This window comes from Arachis hypogaea, chromosome 20 (genome assembly GCF_003086295.3).
Source record: "Arachis hypogaea cultivar Tifrunner chromosome 20, arahy.Tifrunner.gnm2.J5K5, whole genome shotgun sequence".
Classification (NCBI taxonomy): domain Eukaryota; kingdom Viridiplantae; phylum Streptophyta; class Magnoliopsida; order Fabales; family Fabaceae; genus Arachis; species Arachis hypogaea.
Genome location: NC_092055.1, coordinates 12,425,743 through 12,449,273, shown reverse-complemented (window position 1 = coordinate 12,449,273; position 23,531 = coordinate 12,425,743). Strand labels below are relative to the sequence as shown.

At 33.7% G+C, this 23,531-nt stretch overlaps 1 protein-coding gene and 1 non-coding gene across 2 annotated transcripts; one reads left to right on the top strand and one right to left on the bottom strand.

The window, feature by feature from the left end:
* Positions 1–223: 223 nt before the first annotated feature.
* On the bottom strand, positions 224–8,627 carry LOC112782279 (coniferyl alcohol acyltransferase). Its single transcript, XM_025824625.3, has 3 exons — positions 8,090–8,627; positions 5,036–5,449; positions 224–1,065 (listed from the first exon to the last, which is right to left on the bottom strand). Exons 1-3 carry the CDS (start codon positions 8,510–8,512, stop codon positions 499–501), a joined length of 1,404 nt encoding a protein of 467 aa, XP_025680410.1. The 5' UTR covers positions 8,513–8,627; the 3' UTR covers positions 224–498.
* A 14,561-nt stretch (positions 8,628–23,188) lies between these two features.
* Positions 23,189–23,296, top strand: LOC112787331 (small nucleolar RNA R71). The gene has a single exon (XR_003194750.1). It is a non-coding gene; the product is annotated as a small nucleolar RNA R71 (small nucleolar RNA).
* Positions 23,297–23,531: the final 235 nt, after the last annotated feature.

The window sequence follows — 23,531 nt, the reverse complement described above, 5'->3', positions numbered from 1 at the left end:
TTTGGATGTATAGCATTATTCAAAAGTTAAAGTCTTCAATTTTAAAATTCATAGATAAGATTTGAATTTGAAAAATTATATAAATAAAAAATATAATTATTTAAAAAAAAAATAAGTACCGATTTCACAATTAATTGTACATACTTATGATGAAAACGATTATTGTACCGTATTTAAAATGTGAATGACTATTTAAAATAATAAATATTCTACAAATTACACATAAGGATAAATAAAATATTTATTTAGTTTATGTAAAAAACCTCTAAAATAACAAAATATCTAAGTAGAAATTAATTAGAAAATTATGCTCGTTTCATTATATAGTAAATGTAAATATATATATATATATATATAACACAAGTATTTGGTTTTGATTAATGATCTCATCTCAAAGAAGTTTAAGGATTATGCAATAAAGAAAGAAACATATTGAAATAATCTGAACCAACACACAAATAGAATCCCTTCCGCTTGTTCTTCTCCCACTTGTGTATATCATTGGTTAAGGTACTCCCAAGTTAAAGGCATAAAGAAATGAGAAGCCTCAGACTCAATTGTGTATAATTGTTCCTTCACAAGGTGCATGTAAACAACCCAATCACCATTCACAAGAGGACTTGGCATTGGCATCACATAGCCAGCATCTCCACCCCAAGGAAAATGATAAGAACCAAACACAGCCTTCCCCCACCCAAAATCCACCTTCTCCTCCGGGAACCTTTGTCCAGACGATATAACGAAAGCCGGCCCCTCCTCGGCGCCACTGCAATAGATCTTCGCCAACCCAGGAACCGGCCGGTGTGTTTCCACCCAGTCAATAAGTCCTAGAAAGTGCTCCTCTGTTACTGCCACCTCCAAAAACTCATGAACCACATTTGCCACCCACCATAATGGTTTCTCCACCAGCTCCTCCACCAGTTTTTGACCAAAGGGTATGGAAAGCACATTTCCAAAATAAGAATTCATCAGTGATTTTTTCCCTTTTTCTCCATCACAACTGCTACCACCACTATCGGCTAGCCTCTTCCTTCCATCCACCACTATGCCCATTTTGGCAACAACCTGCTACATCATTATTAGAATAAATAAATACAAGAATACAATAGATAATAGTTGAAAAGATAGAAAATAAGTGTGGTGTTCAATTGTGAAGTGGAAGGTTCTATGAATTAAAAATGAAAGAGAGAATTAGTTTAACAATCATATCAGGTAATTGACAGGTATCACTCCATAACAATCAATTATTAATTCAGCTGCAAACAAACTAAAAAAATTATTCAAAATTAATTCAAAAGAAATATCCAAAATTAAAAGAAAAACCATCTAAAAACTTAACAAAAAAAGCATCTAAAATCATTGAAAAAACATCCAAAATCTAACAAAATAAACATCTAAAATTATAAAAAAAAAATCTAAAATATCTAAAATTTAAACATCCAAAATTCAAAGGTATTATTTGTTTTCATTTACTTTTTAATGTACATGTGCAAAAAAAAAAATCTGAAACTTCTAAAATTTAAACATCCGAAACATAAGTATAAAAAATATCCGAAATGATGTTTTTTTTTTAATAATTTGCTTTCATTTATTTTTAGTGGTACATTTCTAGAAAAATACTCAAAATCTCTAAAATTTAAACATCTAAAATCAAAGAATAAAAAACATCCAAAATTATGTTTTTTTTTTTATAATTTGGTTTTATTTACTTTTAATTGTATATTTTCAAAAATAACATCCAAAACTTCTAAAATTTAGATATCCAAAATATAAGTATAAAAAACATTTGAAAGTGACACATTCTTTTTTTTACCATAATTAGAAGAGTTTTTTTTACCATGATCTTAGATGTTTTTTTTGTTATGTTTTGAATATATTTTTTTGTTAGGTTTTGAATTTTTTTTAACAATAATCTTAGATTTTTTTTTTATAATTTTAGATGTTTATTTTGTTAGATTTTGGATGTTTTTTCAATGATTTTAGATGCTTTTTTTGTTAAGTTTTTAGATGGTTTTTTTTATGATTTTAGACTTTTTTCTATTAAAATTTTGGATGTTATTTTTCAGAATATAAGAAAAAGAAATATCTAAAAATTAAGAAAAAAAAACATAAAAAAACTATTAAAAAGAATCATCCAAAACCTAAAAAGATGAAACATCCAAAACATAAGAAAAAGAAACATCCAAAATTTATAAAAAAGACACATCTAAAATCTAGAAAAACGACACATCCAAAACTATTAAAAAAACCATCCAAAACTAAAAAGAAAAAACATCTAAAATATAAGAAAAAAAACATGCAAAACCTATAAAAAGGATACGACCAAAACCTAAAAAAAATACACCTCCAAAACTATTTAAAAAGAATTATTCAAAAACTAAAAAAAAGAAACGTCCAACATTATTAAAAAATATATCCAAAATTAAAAGAAAAAACATCCAAATTATTGAAAAAATGCGACAACCAGAGAAATGGATAAAACTTTTTAACGTCTATGTCAGCAACTCAGCATCCTTTCGCTTCTCAACTCTAAAAAAGTGAAAGCGGCATAAAAGAAGCAGAAGAAGAGGAGAAGAGAGATGAAGAGGAGTGAGAGGGTATATTTTTTTAGTGTAAAACTATTTTTTAAAAATTTTTAAATCAAGATTTTTTTAAAAATTAATTGCTTAGTTGTATAGTGTAAGCTTTTTAGATTTTTTCTTAATTTAAAAAAAAATAAAAAGAAGAAAATACCATATCCCTCTTAACTGACATATACTTTATCTTTGTGATATGTCAATATATGATTGGTTGATTCTTTTAACTGTCAATAACTAGAGTTGATTTAAATTGTCTAAATTTAACCAGAATTAATGTTACAACTATAATAAAATCAGTTTGTAATTAACTTATTCTTTAAATCTGTGTTTTGTATTATTTTTAAAAAAATATTAGGCTAGTTCAACTGTACAATAACTACTTCCTTTTCATGCTTTTTTTTAGAAAATGGAAAAAGAAAGGGAAAATTCTTCTCACACCAGTTTCATATTGCCTTCCTCACCTGTCCATTCTCTCGCTACTTAACTTTGTATATATCTACATCATTTGTTGGATGTCACAAATATTTAATTATGCTCAAATGAGCACTATAATAATTTGACGATAATTTTTAATATGTAATCATCTCGTTCTACTTTCTTTCCTTCTCTCTTTTTTCCTAATCATTGTCCCTTGAATTGATGCTTAGCAAAAAGACTAACACTCACTCCACATAATATTTGGATTATATATAAATTTTGGGGGTTTCCTAAATCAAGAAGTAAAATATTAATATAAAAAAATGACAATATATTTGTATAGAAGAGCGCGCGTGGATGTGCATCACAAGGACAAATTAGAGTGGCAAAAACAATAGAGAGAAGGTAGAGAGCAAAGAACCATCGAATTAGAGAGGATGAGTAAGGGAGGCAAGGAAGAAGTTTTTTTTCCTTTTTTAAAAAAACCGTGGAAGAGATGAAGTTTTTCAAAAATATGGATTGGGCTAATATATTTTAAAATGGGTAAAATATATTTTTTGTCTCTAATTTTTATGATTTTTTTAAAAAATATCTGTAATATTGAATTGAGTCTAATTTTAATCTTTGAAATTGATAAATTGCACTAATTTAGTTCTTAAAATTTCAATTATTTTTAATCTCGCACATTTAAAAAAGTATATCACGTTAGTCTTAAACATATTTTTCATCACAGGAACTCAACGCCATAAGTAAGGTAGCTTAGTCCTTGTCACACTGGACATATATAATAACAGTTAGATGACGTGAAAGAAAAGTGTAATTGGACCAATTTAGTTCTTCTCTTTGCATACTTGGAGGTCGAGAATCATAATTAGAGCGCATATATAAAAACCCTCGCACCCAATAACACAAGAACAAAAATAAACTCTAACATAGACTCATGTTCAATAAAAGTAGGATCAAAATAATAAAAATAGAGAAATATCATCGCCAAATATGTATACATTCCAAAAATATCACCAAAAAAAGTTTTTGCCACTTGTCACTAACCTCTGTGAGCAGAGTTACAAATTCTTGCAGTTGTGTTCAACCTCCACGCATACGCTTATACACATTTTTTGAAAATCAATATTCAACCACAAATTTTTTCTCTTCCAACAACCACTAGTTACTTTCAGCTATAGGAAAGAGAAATATTTTTGTTTTAAAGTTTAGAGGAGAGAATACGAAGAGTGATCAAAAGGGTGGAGAAGTAACGTTTTATTACTCTAAAGCCCTAAAATGACATCATTTCAATCTTTCTTTAACGCTAAAACATATATGATGCTGATGTTTCTTTTCCAGTGTGACAAGAACTAAGCCACGTCATTTACAGCGTTGAGCTCTGGTGACGGAAAATGTGTTTGGGATCAACGTGGTGCATTTTTTTGAATTTAGGAGATTATGTTAGAGCAATTGAGATCTTAGGAACTAAATGAATTCAATTCATCAATCTCAAGGATTAAAATGGGGCTCAACTCTTTTAATGTTTAATTTCATTCAAATTCTTTTTAATGTTTTTTTTTTATTTAATTTTGTCCTTAACGTTTTTAATTTTGTCTTTAATATTTTAAATAAATTTAACAGTTTGGGTATAATTTTGATACAAATAAAAAATATTAAGGATAAATTAAGATTAAATACAATTAAAAATTAGAAGTATTTTTGAAAAAAATTACAAATATTAAAAATAAAAAATATATTTTGTTCTCTTTAAAATAATACAATGACGTATATTTAAAAAATAAATTAATTGTAAACTAAACTTATTATGATTAAAAAATTACATTTAATTAAATTTAAACAATTTAGATTATTAGTAGAATTACTAACCAAACAAAAGAATCAACTAATTAAAAATTGACCGGATAAATTACATGTTAATTAGGAGTGGACTGGTTAAAAACCACCTAATTATTTTACTTCTTTAAACGTTAGTCATTAAATTAGCTTCTTTTATCTTTCAATATGGTAGTTTTAATTTTACGCATAACACAAACCTTTTTGCCTTTGATGTCTGTTGAAGCTGCACGAGCAACCATCTTCCACAAGAACGCGGAGAATGACTCGAGTTTTGTGTGCTTGGTGGCGCCATTGTCGGTGGCGAGTGAATGCATGTGTTGGAGCTGCTTTGCCGTGACATAGTAAATGCGGCTGAGGAGAGAGGTGGTGGTGGCAGCTGGTGGTGGGAGCTTGGAGATGGGGATGTACATGTTGTGGAGGGAGGGGTGGATGAACCCTGGGCGGCGGGGACTGAGAAGGGAGCGACGGAAGCAAGGTTGCTTGGGCTTGGGCCTGGTGGGTTGGGCCATGTTGGCCCATGATACAAGGAACATGTTTGCTGAGTATGCATCTGCTATTCGATGATCAAATGTGCATCCCACTACTATCCCACCGCACTTGAGTGATGTTGCCTGCATGGTTAAGTACAATTAGTTTGATTTCAATTACGCTTGTTTTGAAGGGAAATTGGGAGAAAACAAAATAAAAAAAATAAAAAAATAATTATTTTTTATTATTTGATTGAAGAGAGAAATTAAAAAAAAAAAACAAAATAATGTATCCACCAATTTTTTCTCTTTCTAACATTAAAAAGAAAAGAAAGAAAAAATTTATTTTCTTTTTCTACTTTTAAAGTTTTAATATTATCTCTTCACTTTTTTTAATATATTATTTGATACCAAAAAAAATATTAAATAATCATTTCTAATCATACAAAATTTAGATGTTAACATTTTTACTTATGAAAGTCAAAAATTAAAATTATACCATAAAAGATGGTTTTTACAAATAAAATTATTCGAACTCTAAAAAACTAAATAAAATTCTCAAATTACCTTCTAATATAATCTAACTCTAATTTCTAATTTTACCTTATACCACCACACCCCCAATTCCAAATTCTACCACCACTTTCATCCCTAACTACTACCATCACTGTCGCCATCACCATCACCATCTTAAAGAGCTCCCTCACCATCAAAACCTTGTTGATCTTGTATGCAACAAAGGAGTCTTGGTCAATCAATGTCCCCACTATATATGCTCGCCGTATCAACCTTCGTCTCAAACTTCACGTCTTTCCTGTCATTCTGCACCGTGAAGTCAAACTTGTTTGCTCCTTTTGTTGCCAAAGTGTTCATAACCCCGTTGTTTGACTTCAGCATGTGCAGTAACTGGTATACTGAAATTTCGTGGTACAGCAACACCGATATCTTCTATATGTCTGTGAGGTTCTTGTGCTTGGGCATCAAACTATTCATGATAGTGTATGTCCATGAGGCAGAACATGGTCAAGCCACCGTCCACGCTATTCTGAAAAGTTGGAAAAGCCTTTGAAAGTCTGAGCAAGTCTGCGAATGACTTGCAACCTTTCTCGAATTGGACATGATGTTGATGATGTTGATCTAGCTAGGGACCGCGGTGGGTGCTTCTGCTTCGGCGGAGCTCAATGCGCTGCTGATTTCGAGGATAGAGATATTGTAAGGGATTTTTTGAAAGGACTTGACGTAGAAAAAGTGGAGTCCGTCGTTGTCTTTGGAGGCGAAGCCTACTTTGCTACCCTTGAGGTTAGTGAGATTGACAGCCAACAATTCCAACGACACTGCCAATGGCCTAAAGCATGGAGGACCAAAAAGCAATAGAGGTGGTAATGGTGATGGCGGCAGTGATGGTGGTTGTTGGAGATGAGAGTGGTGGTAGGGTTTGAAATTGGGAGAGTGGCGGTGTGAAATAAAATTAAAAATTATAAATAAGTTACATGTATTAGAAGATAATTTAAAAATTGTATTTAATTTTTTAGTGTTCGGATAATTTTATCTGCAAAAGTCTATCTTCTAACTATAACTTTAATTTTTGTCTTTTATGGATAGAAATATTAGCGTCTAAATCTTTCTTGATAAAAAAATGACTATTTACTCTATTTCATTTTCTTATTTCAAATTTCACAATCTAAAATTTTATATTCTGGTGTATATTAGTTACCAAACAAAAAATATTCGGTGTATATATATTTATGTGTGTGTTAAAATTTAGATGAGGAAATATCTAATCCTTAATATTATATTTTTGTTTCGACAAATAATTTGTATCAAAAGAGAATTCATAATTTATTTCTTTATTATTTAAAGTATATTAAGCAAATTAGTTTCCAATGAAACAGTTTAATCATCCATCTGCTAGCTAAAGTATTTTTAAAGAAAATTAAAGTCTGGTTTGTCCTTTTTAAAAAATATTTTGTAACTACTTTGTTATTTTTATTTTTACTTAAATAAATTTTTTATTCTTATAAAATGACCGTATTTTAGTTTTGGTTCCTGTACTTATTCTTTGCTGGTTTTGGTCCAATAAAATTGAAAAAGATTTTGGTTTTAGTCATGTTTGTTTGCTTTGCTCCGTTAAATATTAATATGCTAGATTAAATGCTAATACGTAATGTATTTGAGTTTGTCATATTATCGATTCTCATGGCATATCAGCACTTAAAAGAAGAAACTAATAAAAAAGAGCCAAACTCAGAACCTTTTAAATTTCACTGAACAAAAAGATCAAGCAAAATTTTGTAGAAACTAAAAAAAGAAAAAGTTAACTTTTAATAAGGACAAAAGACTTATTTAAGTTTTTTTTTTTTTAGGAAGTAATATATCTAATATTTAAAAAATTATAGAGTAGTTTGCTAATTTTATAATATAAACTCTACCTTCTCACGTCATCGTCTAATATAAAATTTATTAAGAATTAATTTGGAATTTATTCAAAATTTTATTTTAAAATATTAAATTTAATACAATTTTATAAAATAAACATTGTCACTCCTAAATTCATAGTATCATATTTAAAAATAAAATGTTATTATCAATTTAGAAATATAAATATGCAAGTACTATATTATATATTTATTAAAAAAGAAAGGAAAAGTATACTTTTCATGGGACTATCCCATGCATGTTACTCTTTTCGTGATATGCATAACTAATCATTATGTATTATTGTTAGTTATACTACCTTAATCTCCGTATTAGACCTAGATAATGAATATTATGATTGCTATTTACCTGGACCACAAACACGCCACGCTTCTTCTTGGGAACAAGCTTCCCTTCAATGGAGACATCAGGATTGTACAAGTTGAGACAGTGAAGCTCAATGTCTGCGACAGCTTCAACAAAATCAACTCCACGGTTGTTGCATAGCAACTCGGGTTCACCCGCCGTGTTGGCCACCACTTCGCCGGCAAATGCATAGTAAGACACAAGAGCTTGAGACAGCGATTTCTTCAAACACCCCACCATGGATGCAAAGCTATTCATCACCATTGTGTTGTTGTTCTTGTAGCAGAAGAAGACTCCAACGTCTACCGGAGGAAGGAGTAGATCGAGGTTAGAGAGTGGTAGCCAGTGTTCTTGAGTTGGTAGAACCGCTGCTACCACCTCTTCATTGGTCACACTCACGTGGAACTCTCCAGCAGCACTATCCATTATTAATTATTGTATATATGTATTTGTGTGTAGCTGATTGGCGTACTGGTGAAAATCGTTCTTTGGGTACTATACGGATTTATAGGCAGAAGGTGGTAGATAAGAGAAGATAAAAGAAGACACGGTAAGGTGAGTTGGTTTGATTTTCAGCTAATGTTGGTTCAGCGCTGTTTCTTATTCGTTTATTTTTCATTTTAATTATTAAAAAAAAAAAAGTGATTATAATATAACGAATAACAATATATAGAGGTTCTAGTGGTGGGATGGTGTGTGGCAACAAATCCCCGTAAACCTGTTTTGAACTAGAATAATGCATGGTAGAGGATAATAGAATTTATTATTTTTTATTATTAATAATGTTTAAAATTTAAATATGTGTTAAAACTTAAAAGCATATTATTAGATCATTAAATTAAAAAAATTTAGGTTATTGTCTAAAGGTGATAGTTAAAAAAATTAAATAATAAATTTTAGTATTTTTTAAAGTATTCATCATTTAATATTGTGGATGGTAAATATATCAGAAGTTCAAATTAAGCGTTTATGTTGTGTTTGAAACACGATAAAATTATAATTTATTTTATTCTAAATTTAATTTTTTATTTAATTTAAAATAAATAAAAATAAAAATTCAATTCATTTGTAAATTTTTTAGATTTACATTATAAATAAAGTCAAATTTTTAAATTTTTTTTCATCATTCTAGAAGTAAGGGGGAAAATAATAATTTTGTGATATTCAAGAATTTGATTATTAAAAGAATTATGTTGTGTTAATATTGGAAATTAAAGAGACTAAGAGTTTATTTCAAAAGCAATAGTATTGACTTGAAATTATTCATAGATGAAGAAATGTATAAATTTTGTTAGCCACAACAAAAAAGATAAAGCTCAATAAGTTAAGTGAGGACAACAAGAACTAAAGAGTCATTAAAATTTTAAATTTATTTAACTATATTTAAATTTAATTTGTTGATAGAATTTGTCAAAAGATTTTATTTTAATTTGTTTAGTAATACTTTTAGGAGTTTAAAATTTTAAATCAAATATGATCTAATTTAATAAAATTAAATTTGATTTAAATTAGTTACAGTTAATTTTGGAGTAATATCTTTTATTTAATTTCAGCTTTTATAATTTTATTCTAAGAAGATTTGACCCACATTAAGACTTATCTGTTAGAAAACTGTTTAAACATTTTTATAAGTAATTTGAATAGTTTTTTATAAATAAATTTTATGGTGTCTATAATGCACAAATTTTATGTATTCAAATGAGGTGAGTGATTGCTTTACTTGTTGCATGAAAAAATTGGACGATCCAACTTACACTACAAGAAAATGGAGCATTTGTAACAAAAAATTTATATCAAATTTAACTCTTAATGTTGGTCATTACAATTTCGTTCCTTTGATCGAGGTTGTCAATGACAAGTTCTTTGAAGATTTAGTAGAAAAAATCCATCGATGACCTAGGTCACTAAGAATACGTTTCTTAGATGTCTAGTAAAAAAATAGTATCCAACTATCCTTTTAACTTAATCTTTTTGTTTTCATTGTGTCTTTTGTTCCTTTTTTTTTCTTATCATTCTAGTTGAAAAACACTATCCAAATATCATTTATCTTAATCTTTTCATTTTCATTGTGTCTTTGGTTCCTCTTTTTTTTTTCCTTATCATTCTAGATGAGACTTTGGTGAAAATTCCGGCTGAGGTGAGGGTAGATGTTGAGAAACATCTGGGTGCGGCTCAACAAGAGAAAACTCATACGGTGAATTAAAGTCCAAAGAAAATAGTAAAGAGCGAAAACAATAGGGTTAGTTAGAGTTTTCATCTGATGCGAATACAAATCTCACCTTAGATAATTGTATCTCCACTACATGGTCTCTGCAAAGAAACAATTCCAGCAAGACAATGTACTTCAACATCAATTGCATCTGTAGGAACAATTAGAGAAAGGGAGTGAGAATCTATGGGTTTTCCAATAGGATACCAATGGAGGAAAAAGATCGTATATCGGACCCAGGGTAAATCTCTATATCAGGAGAGTCACAGATATACTAGTCCGACTTTAGGATTATAGTCGCAGTCTGTTTATAACTAATGTTATAGTCTACCAAAGCAAGCAAGCAGTAATAACAAGCAAGTAAGACAAGTCACATAACACAGTAACATAGAGAATAAATATAGAATATAACCACAGAGAATATGTGATAAATAATATGATGCATGTTTTTCCTAAACAGGTCATGAGTTTAGTCTGCGCAAGTGTCGATTGACTACCTACAACTTGACATTACTTGGGATCAGACCTAGTGTTAGACAAAAATATTATTTTTATAAGAAAATGATGAAAAAAATAATTAGTCACATGGTGATGTTTCTGTATATAATATCTATATTTATTTTAATTAAAGGTCATTTGACAATTTGGTTATTTATTTGAATTTTTTGAATTGACATCAAGTAAGGAGTGCAAAAACAGTTACGGATGCAATTCAGATTCTCCAGAAATGATGTACAAAGGGTAACTGTCAGTTGGCATTAGCTTAGTCTATAAATAGCGCTTTAGGAACACATTGTAGGGAGTTCAATTCTTTTAGAAAACACTTAGAAACCCAAAACACTCTTAGTCCCTTGGCATCACAGAGTAAAATTGGGAATCTTAAGTAATTCCTCTGAACTCAAACACTTGTAATTTGCTTTTTTCAGTTTCTATTAATAAAATTTCTCTACTTTTATGTATTTTTCTCTTTTACGTATTCTTCTTTTTTATGTTTGTGTTTCTTTCTTCATCTTCTCTTTAATTTCTTATTTGTTTTAATTTCTGTAATTTACTTTGCCTCTGGTACCTTGCATTTATGTGTTTATTTGTTACTTTCATTCTTTTTAATTTTATTTGACGTTACAATTGCGACATTGAGATACCCACATTTTCTTTTAAACATAAAAAAAATTTGAGTAAAACAAATTGGCACGCCTAGTGGGACATTGTCAATAGATTGTAGTTTGTCAAAAGAAAAAATCAGGAGTTTTAAATTTGCATGTGGTTACGTAGTGGAAAGATTATGTTTCCAGAGACCAAAAAATCAGCGTCAATTGACATGTCAAATACATCTGCAGCATCTTCTTCTACTACCAGCGATAAGACTAGAGAAAATGAGTCTGAGAATTCTCCTGTGATTTCAAAAGCAGAGCCTACCTTGCTGTCAGTGAGGCATGATGGCGTTGCCCATGCCCATCCAGGGTTAAATGCAACTCATATAAATACCGTGGGTGGGGTGACCGCCTTATGGCTTGCCACCGGGGTATGCCCCCCATGCATGGTGACACAAGGATTGCCTGTACCTCTCTACTCAACTTTTCAAAATTCTCTTTACCAGAATCCATATGGCATGTCAAATGTACCTATTTCTGGGGTGTCAGGTTCATATATATCACAACAAAATTTTTCACATGCTATTAACATAGGAAATAACAACGCATCTAATTCTACTACACCCACTGTTACTAGGGTAGAGAACTCTAGGCCTGTGTTTTCTGACATATCAAGAGCAATGTTTGTTAATCAACCTAGTCAAACTGTTGGATCTTTAGCAAATATTAGGCAACAGATGGATGAAAGCCACCATGATCTAGTAAACATGTTAACTCATTAAATAGTGACAGTCTTAAATCCTCTTTTAGAAAACATAAACACTAGAATTAAACAATTAAATAGGTAAGTTAATAAAATTGTTACTGTGGTAAATTTAGAAGAAAATAATAACTATGGTTTAGGGATTAATAATGTCAACTAAAATGGTGGAGCAATTCCTAATTATGACGTTCATATGCCTAGACATGGTCAAAATGCTTATGATATGTTGGAAAGACTTAGACAAAAAAAACTTAGGGGCATTATAATCTAGCTAGGAATGTTGAACAAGTTTTAAACCGTTTGGGATTTAATGTTGGTTGTTTAAATAGGCTATGTTTCGTGTCTACTTTTCTTGAATGTGTCCAACAAGCAGAGCTTTCAAGAGGTTGGAAAATTCCAAAATCCCTTACAAAATTTTCTGGAGAAGAAAACGAGTCAACAGTAGAGCATATTGCTCGATATACTGTTGAAATTGGGGAAGCAACTTCTAATGAATATCTCAAGATGAGATATTTTCCTTCTTCTTTAACAAAAAATGTATTTACGTGGTTCTCCTGTAACACCCTAACTTTTAGTACGTCATGATCGTACTAAAGATAAGGTATTACTAATCTACTTTCCTTGTTTACTATTTAATATTAAGCCTTTAGTTCGATATCGCGTTTCAATTTTTAAGAAAATGCCTGAAAGTTTACTTTTATTAATTAAAATCATATATCAAAGATCCTCAAGCAATACTAATCACATAGTTATTAATAATAATAAATATCATACAATAGAATTCAAATAAAACTTAGTTACAACTCCTATCCCTCTACATAAAATAAAATCTTTAATAACAAGGGCGAGAAAATTCTATGAAAGCAACTCAACACATAAATTTAACTCAAATAAGGCTAATATCCGCCCGCGGCTTCAAACTGAATCTTCGAATTTGGGGTGAGAACAAACCACACGTTCTCAGTAGAGAATGAGAATGCCGTAAGAGTAATGAAATAAATTGCAAACAATTAACTTACTTAGTAAAACTATTTTTGTTAAACCTTTGAAAATACTTTTATTTCGACTTTAGATAAGTAATTATTTTTCTTTAAATTTCTAAACTCAAAACAGATTTTAATCACAAAATTAGCCATACTAACCATCTCTCAGCTACATAATCATTTTTCAACCACAACATCTCACCTCAATACATCCGTGAACTAACAGCACAAGTAAGGGATTCAAACCAACATACAAACAAGTCAAACAGCATAATCACAGAGAAGTAATACAAGCAAACATAACCGAATACAAATGTGCAAACAACATGATGCATGTCTATTCCTAACGTAGGCCATGAGCTCATATGTCGATTGCCTACCCGCTCCCGACATTACCCGGGCACAAGTCCCAGATATAGCTTTCCAGATGCATACAATGTGCTTATAAGTCGTACGGCTAGGCCGCATACAGTGTGACTCTCCAAATCAATAAGCGTACATCTGGAAAAAAGTTCTCAGTGTGTGGGCGTCCCCACTTTACATTTGGCATTAAGGCCCAAACAATATCACATCTGCTCTCCTGTGGCAGACAATCTCTTTAAGTTAATATATCCTTTAAATCCTTGTTCTCTACTCTCCTGTGGCAGAGATTCCTTTTCTTTAAAAACTGAGCTCAAAACAACACTTAAAACAAAATCTCTCCTTACAAAATTGGATTTAACATATTATGTTTTTCTTAATAAATCGAGTTTTAAAAAAATAGAATACACCTTTTCTCAACTAAATAAATCTCAAATAATTTAATTTTCTAAAACCAAATCTTTTAAAATAACTTTTCAAATAAAACCTCAGATTTTATAAAATTTCGTCAGCACTTCCCCTAAAACTCGGGCTTAGCCACCCTTTTCGGGTTCCAACTGAACCATTTTCAACCTCTTTTCAATCATTTCTAATAACTCAAACTAATTCCAATATCCACAACATTTATAAATCTGAAATTCCAACTAGGTCCAATGTCAAAATCTTTTCTAACTCTCAATTTATTACTAATAAAATAAATTTTCAATATAAAATCCGTTTCTCAATATAAATAAATATGTAAATAAAATATTTTCTACTATAAAATCATATTTCAAAATAAATTTATAAATCAGATTTTCGAAATAAAACTACTTTTTTGGTTACTTTTACATAAAATCGGGCAGAATCTCCTTTTAAAAATTGAACTTCACCACCCATGGGGGCTCTCTCAGATTCATAACTTCCAAACCAAACTCAAATCCAACTCCATTCAACAATTATCAGTACGACAATTTCTTCAATAATTAACTCATCATATTACAATTTAACAAGTAACACTAATTTAATCACCTTTCACAGCCACAACTCAACGAATTCATCATAATCACACAAAATCAGAATTTTAACAACTTTATCAAAATCAGAAAACCAATATCAACCACAGCCTCAATTCAAACTCATTATTCAGTCATTCCAAGTAATCGTAAATTATTTGCAAATATCCACTAGACTTCCGTAACATTCATAATTTAAAACAGTTAATTTCAAAATAAAACTCTCTACCTCTGTATGAAGTCAAAGTCAACAAAAATTTCGGAAGAACTTTTTGACCGAGCTACTGAAGAAAAAAACGTCAGAAATTATCTGTGTCTTCTAGAACTCCAGTTGGCCGAATTCAAGGGAAAGAGAAGCTACGTCACCGTCAGCTTTCACCAAACAAAAATAACGTCAACGTGTAGAGGAGGAGGATACGAACACTTTTACCAGATTAAATTTTTTATTAGAATTGCGGATTAAAAGAAATCGAAGAGGAAAGAAATGAGAAGAGCTTACGGTTTCAGCATGCAATTCGGTCTCTCTCTTCATTTTGATAAAATGAACGTTCAGTGATTACCATAATGAATTAAAGAAGATGCTTAATGAATTTGATGATGATTTGGCAAGGCTATGGTGGTTAGGTGTCAAAATATTTATCAAGGGAAATGAATATGTGTATGTGTTATTATTATGTTAATGCATGGTATATATAACATTGCCAATCTTTCTTTTCCTTTTGTTCCCCCTAATGGCTTCGGCCAAGTTTTTTTTCTTTATAATAATAATAATAATAATAATAATAAATTTAATTTTTGTCTATCAAAATAATTTCTAATAAATATTTTAAATTAATAGAATAAACTTTAATAATTAATTTTATTTTATTTAATTATTTTTGTTAAAAATAATTTTTTTTAAATTATATCTCAATATAATATAATAACTTATAAATAGTTAATTATTTAATTTTTAAAAATTCGGGGTCTTATCTCTTTAACTTAAGATCAAATTTCATTCATTCTTGGACTCAGTTAGAAAGAAATTTTCATGATTAATTTTTTCGAAGTGAATAGAAAGTTAGCCTTACGAATTTATTTTCTGTCAGATGTGCAGAGGGAGAATCCATTTATACTTATTTGGCACGGTTTAGAAACATGAGAAATAAGTGTTTTACTCCGATCCCAAAAACTGAAGTTGTCAAAATGGCTACTAATGGGCTAGAATTTAGAGTTAGAAAAAAATATGTTAATCAACATACTTTAGACCTTTTTCAGTTAGTTGAGAGAGTAAGACAAATAGAGCAAATTAAGAAAGAAAAAGAAAATTTTAAAAAAGGTTCTAAAAAAGTTGCATATGTTGATTATTTTTTCGATAATAGTGATTCAGATGATAAAGAAGTTTATATTGCTGAATTACATGGAGGTCCTCCTTATGTGTGCAAGTCTTTGAAGCCTATTAAAGGAAAAGAAAATTTTTTTTCATATTCCAAAGTTGAAAATAAGACTTATTCTTTTGATATTTCTAAGGCAGATCAAATATTTGAAGTTTTATTAAAAGATAAGCAGCTTATTTTATCGGAAGAAAAAAAGATGCCTTCGGCTAATGAAATAAAGAATAAAAAATTTTGTAAGTTTCATCAGGTATTCTCACACACCACTAATAATTGCGTCAGTTTTAGGAATTTAATACAAAAAGCCATTGAGGAGGAAAGGTTGAAGTTTGAGGATAACACTGTTATGAAGGTGGACACTGAACCGTTTGCTGCTGATTCAAATTATTTTGAGTCATTCAATTTGTCAATCAACATGGTAGGAATTGACGCTACAATGACTAGTGCTCAAGATGAAAATAAAGACCTAAGGATTTTTTAGCAAGACAAGAAGGCAGTTTATCCTCGTCCTGTTGAGGATTTGTTAGATTTTTTATTGAGAATTAAAGAATCTGATAGCACCATTGCTATGTGTCCAACGTGCAGTGCTATTTTTAACAAGGAAGCTGCAAAAGAGTTTGAAAAATACAAAGTTGAAGAGAAAGAAAAGGCTGAGTTGAAAAAGAAGATTGCTGAATGGTGCACGAAATTGTGATCTCCAGGCTCGAACAAATCCTGGTAATGGCTCCAAAGATTGGTGCTCTGATCTTAATTCATAATTGTCACAACTTCGATACAACTAACCAGCAAGTGCACTGGGTCGTCCAAGTAATACCTTACGTGAGTAAGGGTCGAATCCCACGGAGATTGTTGGTATGAAGCAAGCTATGGTCACCTTGTAAATCTCAGTCAGGCAGATATAAAGTGATAATGGTGTTTTCGAATATTATATAATAAAATAGGGATAGAGATACTTATGTAATTCATTGGTGAGAATTTCAGATAAGCGAATGGAGATGCTTTTCGTTCCTCTGAACCTCTGCTTTCCTGCTATCTTCATCCAGTCAGTCTTACTCCTTTCCATGGCTGGCTTTATGTGATACATCACCACTGTCAATGGCTACTTTCGGTCATCTCTCGGGAAAATGATCCAATGCCCTGTCACGGCACGGCTAATCGTCTGGAGGCATCACCCTTGTCAATGGCTTCATCTTATCCTCTCAGTGAATAATATGCTCACGCACCCTGTCACGGCACGGCTATTCATCTGTCGGTTCTCGATCATGCTGGAATAGGATTTACTATCCTTTTGCGTCTGTCACTAACGCCCTGCAATCGCGAGTTAGGAGCTCGTCACAGTCATTCAATCATTGAATCCTACTCGGAATACCACAGACAAGGTTTAGACTTTCCGGATTCTCTTGAATGCCGCCATCATTCTAGCTTACGCCACGAAGATTCTGGTTAGGAGATCTAAGAGATACTCATTCTAGCTTAATTCATGTAGAACAGAAGTGTTTGTCAGGCACGCGTTCATAAGGGAGAAGGATGATGAGCGTCACAGATAATCATCACCTTCATCATGTTCTTGGGTGCGAATGGATATCTTAGAAGCGAAATAAGAAGAATTGAATAGAAAACAGTAGTACTTTGCATTAATCTTTGAGGAACAGCAGAGCTCCACACCTTAATCTATGGAGTGTAGAAACTCTACCGTTGAAAATACATAAGTGAAAGGTCCAGGCATGGCCGAGATGGCCAGCCCCCTAAACGTGATCACAGGATCAAAATACAATCCAGGATCCAAAGGTGGTCAAAAAGACGTCTAATACAATAGTAAGAGGTCCTATTTATAATAAACTAGTCACTAGGGTTTACATGAGTAAGTAATTGATGCATAAATCTACTTCCTGGGCCCACTTGGTGTGTGTTTGGGCTGAGCCTGAGTGTTGCACGTGCAGAGGCCATTTGTGGAGTTGGACACCAGTATTTGTGCCCGTTTGGGCGTTCAACTCTGGTTTTGGATCCTTTTCTGGCGCTGGACGCCAGATTTGGGTAGAAAGCTGGCGTTGAACGCCAGTTTACGTCGTCAATTCTTGGCCAAAGTATGGACTATTATATATTGCTGGAAAGCCCTGGATGTCTACTTTCCAACGCAATTGGAAGCGAGCCATTCCAAGTTCTGTAGCTCCAGAAAATCTACTTTGAGTGCAGGGAGGTCAGAATCCAACAGCATCAGCAGTCCTTCTTCAACCTCTGAATCTGATTTTTGCTCAAGTCCCTCAATTTCAGCCAGAAAATACCTGAAATCACAGAAAAACACACAAACTCATAGTAAAGTCCAGAAATGTGAATTTAACATAAAAACTAATGAAAACATCCCTAAAAGTAACTAGATCCTACTAAAAATATACTAAAAACAATGTCAAAAAGCGTATAAATTATCCGCTCATCACAACACCAAACTTAAATTGTTGCTTGTCCCCAAGCAACTGAAAATCAAATAGGATAAAAAGAAGAGAATATACTATAAATTCCAAACTATCAATGAAACATAGCTGCAATCATATGAGCGGGACTTATAGCTTTTTGCCTCTTGAATAGTTTTGGCATCTCACTCTATCCATTGAGGTTTAGAATGATTGGCTTCTATAGGAACTCAGAGTTCAGATAGTGTTATTGATTCTCCTAGTTCAGTATGATGATTCTTGAACACAGCTTCTTTATGAGTCTTGGCCGTGGCCCTAAGCACTTTGTTTTCTAGTATTACCACCGGATACATAAATGCCACAGACACATAATTGGGTGAACCTTTTCAGATTGTGACTCAGCTTTGCTAAAGTCCCCAATTAGAGGTGTCCAGGGTTCTTAAGCACACTCTTTTTTTGCTTTGGACCTTGACTTTAACCGCTCAGTCTCAAGTTTTCACTTGACACCTACACGCCACAAGCACATGGTTAGGGACAGCTTGGTTTAGCCGCTTAGACCAGGATTTTATTCCTTTAGGCCCTCCTATCCACTGATGCTCAAAGCCTTGGGATCCTTTTTATTTGCCCTTGCCTTTTGGTTTTAAGGGTTATTGGCTTTTTGCTCTTGCCTCTTGGTTTTAAGAGCTTTGGCTTTTTCTGCTTGCTTTTTCTATATTTTTTTTTCGCCTATTTTTTTTTCTTTCGCCTATATTTTTTTTCTGCAAGCTTTGTTCTTTGCTGCTTTTTCTTGCTTCAAGAATCATTTTTATGATTTTTCAGATTATCAAATAACATGTCTCCTAGTCATCATTCTTTCAAGAGCCAACATATTTAACATTCTTAAACAACAACTTCAAAAGACATATGCACTGTTCAAGCATACATTCAGAAAACAAGAAGCATTGTCACCACATCAATATAATTAAACTAAGTTCAAGGATAAATTCGAAACTCATGTACTTCTTGTTCTTTTGAATTAAAACATTTTTCATTTAAGAGAGGTGATGGATTCATAGGACATTTATAACTTTAAGACATAGTTACTAACTACTAATGATCATGTAATGAAGACACAAACACAGATAAGCACATAACATAGAAAACGAAAAACAGAGAAAGCAAGAACAAGGAATGAATCCACCTTAGTGATGGTGGTGTTTCCTTCTTGAGGAACCAATGATGTCCTTGAGCTCTTCTATGTCTCTTCCTTGTCTTTGTTGCTCCTCCCTCATTGCTTTTTGATCTTCTCTTATTTCATGAAGCATGATGGAGTGCTCTTGATGTTCCACCCTTAGTTGTCCCATATTGGAACTCAATTCTCCTAGGGAGGTGTTGATTTGCTCCCAATAGTTTTGTGGAGGAAAGTGCATTTGAGGCATTTCAGGGATCTCATGGAAATGAGCTTCTTGCGCCTCTTGAGCTCCATGACTGGGCTCTCTTGCTTGCTCCATCTTTTTCTTAGTGATGGGCTTGTCCTCTTTGATGAGGATATCTCCCTCTATGTCAATCCCAGCCGAATTGCATAGGTGGCAGATGAGGTGAGGAAAGGCTAACCTTGCCACGGTGGAGGACTTGTCAGCCACCTTGTAGAGTTCTTGAGGTATGATCTCATGAACTTCCACCTCTTCTCCAATCATGATGCTATGGATCATGATGGCCCGGTCTATAGTAACTTCAGACCGGTTGCTAGTGGGAATGATTGAGCATTGAATGAACTCCAACCATCCTCTAGCTACAGGCTTGAGGTCCAATCTTCTTAGTTGAACCGGCTTGCCTTTGGAGTCAATCTTCCATTGAGCTCCTTCTACACATATGTCCATAAGGACTTGGTCCAACCTTTGATCAAAGTTGACTCTCCTTGTGTAGGGGCGTGCGTTCTCTTCCATGTATGGCAAGTTGAATGCCAACCTCACATTCTCCAGACTAAAATCTAAGTATCTCCCCCGAACCATAGTAACATAGTTCTTTGGATCCGGGTTCTTACTTTGATCATGGTTCTTGGTGATCCATGCATTGGCATAGAACTCTTGAACCATTAAGATGCCGACTTATTGGATGGGATTTGTTAGAACTTCCCAACCTCTTCTTTGAATTTCATGTCGGATCTCCGGATACTCATTTCTTTTGAGTTCAAAAGGGACCTCAGGGATCACCTTCTTCTTGGCCACAACATCATAGAAGTGGTCTTGATGGGCTTTGGAGATGAACCTTTCCATCTCCCATGACTCGGATGTGGAAGCTTTTGTCTTCCCTTTCCCTCTTCTAGAGGATTCTCCGGTTTTAGATGCCATCAATGGTAATGGAAAAACAAAAAACCTATGCTTTTACCACACCAAACTTAGAATATTGCTCGCCCTCGAGCAATAAACAAAAGAATAGAAGAAGAAGAAGAAGAAATATGGAGAGGGAGAGGGAGATGTGGTTTCGGCCAAGGAGGGTGTAGAGGGGTGTGTTGTGTGAATTTGATGAAGAATGGAGGGCTTTATATAGGGAAGGGAGGGGGGGTATCGGTTCGGCCATATGGGTGGGTTTGGGTGGGAAATTGGTTTTGAATTTTGAAGGTAGGTGGAGTTTATGAGGTAGGTTTATTGGGAAAAGTGGGTGGATGTGAGTGGTGAAGGTTTAATAGGGAAGAGGGATGGAGGTGATAGGTGAAGGGTTTTGGGGAAGAGTGTTTATTGGGAAGAGAGGATGATTGAGAAGAGAGAAGAGAGTGAGTGGAGGTAGGTGGGGATCCTGTGGGGTCCACAGATCCTGAGGTGTCAAGGCATTTACATCCCTGCACCCATTAGGCATGTAAAAATGCCTTCGTACCCAACTCTGGGCGTTCAGCGCCAGGTTGGTGGCCATTTTGGGCGTTCAACGCCCAATTGTGTGCCATTTCTGGCGTTGAACGCCAGAACCATGCCTGTTCTGGCGTTCAGCGCCCAGAAGCTGCCCATTTTGGGCGTTCAGCGCCAGAACCATGCTCTGTTCTGGCGCTGAACGCCAGACAGATGCTCCTCCAGGGTGTGATTTTTCTTCTGCTATTTTTGATTCCGTTTTCAATTTTTATATTTATTTTGTGACTCCACATGATCATGAACCTAAGAAAACATGAAAAACAATAAAAATAAGAATTAGATAAACATTGGGTTGCCTCCCAACAAGCGCTTCTTTAATGTCAATAGCTTGACAGTGGGCTCTCATGGAGCCTCACAAATGTGCAGAGCTTTGTTGAGACTCTCCAACACCAAATTTAGAGTTTGGATATGGGAGTTCAACACCAAACTTAGAGTTTGGTTGTGGCCTCCTAACACCAAACTTAGAGTTTGACTGTGAGGGCTCTGGTTGACTCTGCTTTGAGAGAAGCTTTTCATGCTTCCTCTCCATGGTTGCAGAGGGAGATCCTTGAGTTTGAAACACAAGGGAGTCCTCATTCCATTGAAGGAATATTTCACCTCTGTCAACATCAATCACAGCTCTTGCTGTGGCCAGGAAAGGTCTTCCTAGGATGATGGATTCATCCTCTTCCTTTCCAGTATCCAGGACTATGAAATCAGCAGGGATGTAAAGGCCTTCAACCTTTACTAACACGTCCTCTACTTGTCCATAAGCCTGTTTTCTTGAGCTGTCTGCCATCTCTAATGAGATTTTAGCAGCTTGCACCCCATAGATTCCCAGTTTCTCTATTACAGAGAGGGGCATGAGGTTTATTCCTGAACCAAGGTCACACAGAGCCTTAAAGATCATGGTGCCTATGGTACAGGGTATTATGAACTTTCCAGGATCCTGTCTCTTCTGAGGCAATGTCAGTTGATCCAGATCACTTAGTTCATTGATGAACAAGGGAGGCTCAGCTTCCCAAGTATCAATGCCAAATAATTTGGCATTTAGCTTCATGATTGCACCAAGAAACTTGGCAGTTTGCTCTTCAGTAACATCCTCATTCTCTTCAGAAGAGGAATACTCATCAGAGCTCATGAAGGGCATAAGGAGGTTCAATGGGATCTCTATGGTCTCTAGATGAGTCCCAGAGTCCTTTGGTTCCTCAGAGGGAAGCTCCTTATTGATCACTGGATGTCCCAGGAGGTCTTTCTCCTTGGGATTCACGTCCTCTCCTCTCCTCACAGGTTCGGCCATGGCGCTTATGTCAATGGCCTTGCACTCTCCTTTTGGGTTCTCTTCTGTATTGCTTGGGAGAGTACTAGGAGGGATTTCAGTGATCCTTTTACTCAGCTGGCCCACTTGTGCTTCCAGATTTCTAATGGAAGACCTTGTTTCATTCATGAAATTTACAGTGGTCTTAGATAGATCAGAGACTAGATTTGCTAAATTAGAAGCATTTTGTTCAGAGTTCTCTGTCTGTTGCTGAGTTGATGATGGAAAAGGCTTGCTATTGCTAAACCTGTTTCTTCCACCATTATTAAAGCCTTGTTGGGGCTTTTGATCCTTCCATGAGAAATTTGGATGATTTCTCCATGTTGAGTTATAGGTGTTTCCATAAGGTTCACCTAAGTAATTTACCTCTGCTATTGCAGGGTTCTCAGGATCATATGCTTCTTCTTCAGGAGAAGCCTCTTGAGTACTGTTGGATGCAGCTTGCATTCCATGCAGACTCTGAGAGATCATATTGACTTGCTGAGTCAATATTTTATTCTGAGCCAATATGGCATTCAGAGTATCAACTTCAAGAACTCCCTTCTTCATAGGCGTCCCATTATTCACAGGATTTCTTTCAGAAGTGTACATGAACTGGTTATTAGCAACCATGTCAATGAGTTCTTGAGCTTCTGCAGGCGTTTTCTTTAGGTGAATGGATCCACCTGCAGAAGTATCCAATGACATCTTAGATAACTCAGACAGACCATCATAGAATATATCCAGGATGGTCCATTCTGAAAGCATGTCAGAAGGACACTTTTTGGTCAACTGTTTGTATCTTTCCCAAGCTTCATAGAGGGATTCACCTTCTTTCTGTCTGAAGGTTTGAACATCAGCTCTAAGCTTGCTCAGCTTTTGAGGAGGAAAGTACTTGGCTAAGAAAGCCGTGACCAGCTTATCCCAAGAGTTCAGGCTGTCTTTGGGTTGAGAATCCAACCATAATCTAGCTCTGTCTCTTACAGCAAAAGGGAAAAGCATGAGCCTGTAGACTTCAGGATCTACTCCATTAGCCTTAACAGTATCACATATCTGCAAGAATTCAGTTAAGAACTGAAAAGGATCTTCAGATGGAAGTCCATGA